This window comes from Episyrphus balteatus, chromosome 2 (assembly GCF_945859705.1).
Source record: "Episyrphus balteatus chromosome 2, idEpiBalt1.1, whole genome shotgun sequence".
Taxonomy (NCBI): Eukaryota; Metazoa; Arthropoda; class Insecta; order Diptera; family Syrphidae; genus Episyrphus; species Episyrphus balteatus.
In genome coordinates, this window is record NC_079135.1 from 103,337,520 (window position 1) to 103,343,519 (window position 6,000).

The following is a 6,000-nucleotide window of genomic DNA, read 5'->3' on the forward strand; positions in this document are numbered from 1 at the left end:
ATTAATCAAAAGTAAAAATTTGTATAAATTGTATAATTGTAAAAAAAAAAAAAAAAAAAACAAAAAAAAAAAAAACAAAAATCTGTGTTCTACTAAAATCAAAATAATTATGAATTTTACTTATTTCAATATTAAAGAAAAACAATGTAAATTAGGTTTGTATAAATTATTATGTTTATAAATTACATTTCGGTTATTTTTATAAATAATTAAATGGTTAAAATTTTGAAAAAAAAAACTCTAAAACTGAATCAAAATTAGGTATTAAAAAAAAATTATATTTTATGTTCATATTTTTCTTAATGTCATTATTTTTCTAGTTAAATCATCATAAAACTGTTTTTTTATTGTTGTTTATAAAAAGAGAAAAACTTTGTTAATTTTTTTTTGGAGACCAAAAATTCTTGGTTGGGGAGGTGTAACATAATTGTTTGTGCACTTAATTAATATTCACTTTTCGGCACACTTGTTGTTTGCGAAGCAAACACCAGATGATCATGCTTATGATTATGATTTAATCTGATCTTTGCAGTATTATCTCTCTTAAAAGAGATAAGTCTGCAAAGATCAATAACGATTCTTTATGTTCTATCGATTATCGAGTGTAAGTATTATTTCTTGTAAGTTAGTTAGAATTAAGCAGTCGACTCTTGTGTAACACTTTGTTTTTTGTCTAAATAATAAAAAGAAATCGTTTGTGAAACGAAAAGTTGTTTTATTTAAAAGATAATAAAACTAACTTAACTATGTGAATAAAAATATTCAAAATATTGAAAAAAAAAAAAAAACAAATGTTACTTCTATGTACAAAATGTGTTCATGCAAACGCTACTAAAAATACTCACAATTTTGGTGTTGGAAAAATTGCATCGCTTTTCTGACATGTTTTGTTTTAGCTGAAGATAATCAAATAAACCTTAAAATTACTTCCGTGTTTTTTTTTTTTTTTTTTTTTCTTAAAAATTCTATTACGTATGGTGAGTAAAATTTAAACAAATACAGGAGGAGGAACAAATACACATGTATATATTTAAGTACATACAACAGGAGGAACGAAATGGAAACGTTGGTTTTTGTTTGCGTTTATACTACTTACGTTTATAGTACCTGTAAACTTTATTGGTACTATATGTATGTCGAATTTAAGATTCTTTGAAGTAATTGACCTCGAGATAAAAATCAGAAATGACATTACGATGAAAGAAAATTATTTTTTTTAAGGGGGGAAATCCCTCCAGACGACACCTTTTTCACTATTTTTTTATGAAAAACTGAAAGCACTTATTGAAATTTGAAAAAAGACAAGATATTACTGACATTATCAAGAATTGAAAAAAAATTTTTTTAAATGAAAAAATAACAAAATGGCGGCTCTGGAGCCTTTCAAAGTTGACGCCTCTAGTTTGCGCCGTGCAATGTACAGGTCCAGGAAATCATCTTAAATCAAAAAGGAAATTTTTTTCCGTTAGATGATATTAGTACGCATGCATGAACGTAAATTTATTTTTTTTTAAATGAAAAATAAAAATTAGAAATCAAAAAAACGAAAAAAAAACATGTTTTTTTTTACAAAGAAGTAGTTAAAAAAAATATTTACTGTACAAATTTTATTCAACTTTTAGGTTCATGTTGTGGCCAATGATTTAAGGAGTAATTTGCTTCAAATTTCAAGTCGATAGCTTCATTAGTTTTTGAGTTACATTGCACGGCGCGGAAAAAAACTAGTTTCGAAAAAAATGCGTTTAAAGTTTTCGTTTTCGTACTATGGTAGGTTCGGAGCGCATTGGTTTCGATACAATCTAGGCACTTTTGAGGCTTTGATAAATAAATTTACTACGCAAAAAAAAATAATGCAAAAATAAAAAATTCCGGAGGGATTTCCCCCCTTAAACTTAAACTAACGGAACCTGCCACACTGAAGGAAAAAGTGTGCTTTAAATTCAAAAGTCCGAGCTTTTAAATTAAAATTTTGAAAATTAAAAGTGTTTACTGGAGAAAAAAAAAAAATACGGGAATTAAAAGCAAAAATCAGCGTTTTTAATGTTTTCAATTTCAAATTAAAAAGAAATGCTTTTAATTTTTTTTTTTCAAACATGAACAAGAACTTACTGAATTGTAAAACGTTCATATTAAAATTAAAAACAAATCGTTTTAATAAAACTCAATATAAGTTCAAGTGACCTCAACTCCAAAAATTAATAAAGCGTTTCGCCCAAGTACGACAGTGGGCTCATCAGTTAGATCTGTCGTACCCTTACTAAGACGTCTTATTTTGGTCGATGTTTACCGACACTATATAAAACTCACAGCATGAATATACTGTGAATTATAATACTCTAAGGGAATTTGTTTAAATTCTGACCACGGGCATACATTTTCTAAGTGTCTGAATTTAAAATTTTAAAAGTTCATATTTTATCCAAATTTAGCCGTATTCAATTTTTGACAATACACGACAATGAAAAATAAAGTTTCTTCTTTTCTCCGTTATATGTCCAATATCTATAAATACTCAAAGGATAAAAATGGACTATAGACATAGTAGAAAAATTAAAAATGTCGTTTTTTCTCATTTTTGAATAGTTTTTCTTAAGTTTTTTGGAATATTTGAATTTTAAATTATTTTAAAAGGATACCGATAAGATATCGATAGGAAATTTAATTATCTACAAAAAAATTACTTAATACAAATTTTCAAATTCGGCTTCCTTTTCAAGTTATAGACAAAAACTCAAAAAGTAACAGAAAAAGTCGAAAATATTGATCGTTACAAAAATTGTCATATCTTTATAAATTATTTATCCATAGATTTTAAAGAAAACAATCTTTTTATCTTTACCAGAAAGTGTACTTCATGTACATGAAAAATTTAAAAGAAAGATTTTGATTTTTTCTTTAAGTAATAAAGTTTTTTTTTGCAAAAATTTCCTTTAAAATATCGATTTTATTAAAATGTTTTAATACATTGCACTTAAACATCCAGAGTTACCCAGAAAAGTTATTCTAGTGTTTTTTACTTATTTATTCAGCTTTCAGGTTCTGCTTCTTTTGTTCAGATTATTCATTTATTACTCAAGATATAACCCAAATACTAAGTATGCCTTGAAAAGCAACAGCAAAAAACTTTGAAAAAATAGCTTAAAAGTGTAAAAATCATAACGGGATAATTTTTTTTGAAAAGATCATAAAATTTTACTTCTAAAACAGTTTAAAAAAAAAATATTAAAAAATGGGTTTTAGAAAAAAAATAAAATGTGTTTTTCACCTTTTTTGTAATAGATCAGCTTAAAATTTACTAATTTCATTTTTAATAACGGTTTTGGAAAGGTCTAAATATCACCCTACAAATGCAAAAAAACATTCATTCAATTATGTTTAAAGTCGCAAGAAATATGCAAAAAAGTAATTTAAGATCATAGTTTTTTTTACTCTCAAAAATTGAGTGACTTAAGGAATTAAATCATACTACTCACTTGCTAATTTTTTTGGGGGATTATTCATATACAGAAGCTCATATTTTGAGCTAAGGAACCAGTAAAAAATGAAACAAAAAGATTTCATGACATAGGTATTTTTCGTATATTCTTTTCACATGGAATTACTCAGCTATTATTAATCAACACCTGAAACCAAAATTTAAAAAAATGCACGACTGGAGTCTCTCTCACATATTAAAGCTTTTTACCGAACAAAAAATTAGAGAAAATTTAAAATATTTAGTAGTAGTGTAAAAAAAAATAAAATCTGTTTTTATAATTTATTAAACACCGATTTAAATGAACAAAACCAAGTATGCAATTTGATTTCTTGCTTAAAAATGAATTTTTAGAAAAAAAATTTCGAAAATCGTTATTTTTTTTTTTTTTTATAATTTTTTATATAGATATACAAAATTTCTAACATTTTTCCCATTTTCAAGAAAATATTATTCAACACATAAAAACGAAATTTCGATAAAATTCATCAACCCCTTTTCAAAAAATCGATTTTTCAAAACAAAAAAAAAAATTAAATATTTTTTAAAAATCCAAAAATGTGTTTTTTGAAAATTTTTTGAAGAACAAATCGCTCCAGTAAACTAGGTTGTAGCTCGATTTACATACAGACGGACAGACAGACAAAATTGCCAGACCCACTTTTAAGGCATTCTCCATCATCGTAATGTCATGTAAAATTGTTATCTCGAGTCGATTTTCTTTTACGAGTCCTAAACCTACAAAACGAACCTACATTATAGAGTTACCGAACTCCTTGAGTTTATCATTCGCACAGGTATAAAGTTTATGGGTAATTGTCAGATGATGACATCAAAACAGAATTCTTTTGGTTACTAGACTGGGCAATATAGTAACTTCTTCAATTTGTAAATGCTTACTGGGTGTGACCCGTTTTTAAACCATAAAACAGTCAATCAATAAAGGGGCTTAGGCTAAGGGATTAAAAAACCTTTTAAACCCTCAACCCTTTTAAACTTTGTTTTAAATTTTAAATCAAAAGCTATTTATTTTTTTTTATACAAAAAACACCTAAAAGTATGCATTTACAACAAAAAATCAACAAAAGCTCTCAAAAGAAGTGTGCATCTTCCAAACACTCTTTAAATCTTTTTTGTTTAGTTTTTTCTGTTGACAAAAAAATTTTGTGTTGATTCCTTCCAACTCCAACCATAAGAAGATGAGATGACCTACTTGACACATTTCAAAATAAATTTGACAGTTTCTGAGTTTCCACATGGTTAAAACCACGAACAAATATTTTCACACATAAGAAAAATCTTATTTTGTTTTTGTTTTGTCAAGTTTCTCCCTGAATTCACACAGCTACGATAAAACGTCAATATTGATTCTTTTCAACAAAACCGACATCATCGCAATTTGCATATAAACAGCTGCTGCCTGGCCAAAACACACAATTGTTCTCAATTTATTTTTAGCCAAAAACAAAAAAAAAAAAATTGTGGAAAAACACATGGTTGCATGTCAGAAAAATTATAAATTTTTATTTTGGAAGCAAATGAGCAAGAATTTTATTTTTAATCAAAAAAAAGAAAGTCTGTCTATGAAAAAAAAAAAAATACCTATCGAGGATAAAGATGTTCCAAAAACAAAGATGACTTCCTTAAAGTTTGGTAGTTTGTTAAATGTTTTTTTTTATGACAAACTTTGATAAACAAATGAGAATTTTGAACTTTTAACAACCGTTAACAAAACTATTCCAAAGAACAATTAACTAACTTTTTTTTTAAAGAGATTAAAAAAGGCTTGATTAAATGTTTTCACTTCACGAGAAAAAGGAAAAATCTGCGAAACTGCTGAAATGACAACTAAATGCTGACAGACGCAGTCGCAGTTGGAAGGAGCCAAACAAAAAAAGAATAAAAATAAAGTTTTTTTTTTGTTTTGTTTGTTTTTGTCTGATATCGGATTCTTTAATCTAATATGTTGATATATGTGAGTGGAAGAGCTTTGATTTGTTTATTTTTTTAAAGATTTGGATAAAAAGCTTCTTTTTTACGTCATTACTGGAAGTGTCTATGTCGGCATGACATTTTTTAGTGCTGTGTGCAGAGATTACGTATTGTTTTTTGTTGTTTTTCTCTTTGTTCGCCGGCAGAACGGTGGTAGTTGGTACAAACAATTTATTTTTTTAAGGTTGCCAGCATTGATTAAGTATGGACTGTCAAAGAGTGAAGTTCTGTTTGTTTTTGAAATTACTTTTATGTTGATTCAGAGAAAGAAATGTTTTCCCTTGAACTAAAATGTTCGTTTTGGCTTTTTAAATTTTTCCCGAGTAATAATTACAAAATTTTAAGAAATTTTTGCATGTGTAGGAAAGTTTCATAAAATTTAAGGTAAAATAAAAATAATAATATTTCTAAAAGATAATTTTCAGCAAAAAAAGATTTTTAATCAATAAAAAAAAAAAAAATAGCACACATACGCCCGAGTGTACCCTTAAAGTGTTTAGTATTGGTAATATAATTAAATTATACTTTTATCG

At 26.5% G+C, this 6,000-nt stretch overlaps 1 protein-coding gene across 2 annotated transcripts in view; it reads right to left on the minus strand.

The window, feature by feature from the left end:
• LOC129912507 (cytosolic purine 5'-nucleotidase) overlaps positions 1-5,263 on the minus strand; it is a 120,312-nt gene extending 115,049 nt beyond the window's left edge. The window contains exons 1-2 of one of the 2 annotated variants that reach the window (XM_055990779.1): positions 5,078-5,263; positions 846-896 (exon numbers count right to left, since the gene is read on the minus strand). In XM_055990779.1, coding sequence (XP_055846754.1) covers positions 846-884 — 39 coding nt within the window. In that variant the 5' untranslated portion in view covers positions 885-896; positions 5,078-5,263. The remainder of the gene's footprint in view (positions 1-845; positions 897-5,077) is intronic. The other variant, XM_055990780.1, reaches the window with a different exon arrangement.
• Between the last annotated feature and the right edge of the window lie 737 nt (positions 5,264-6,000).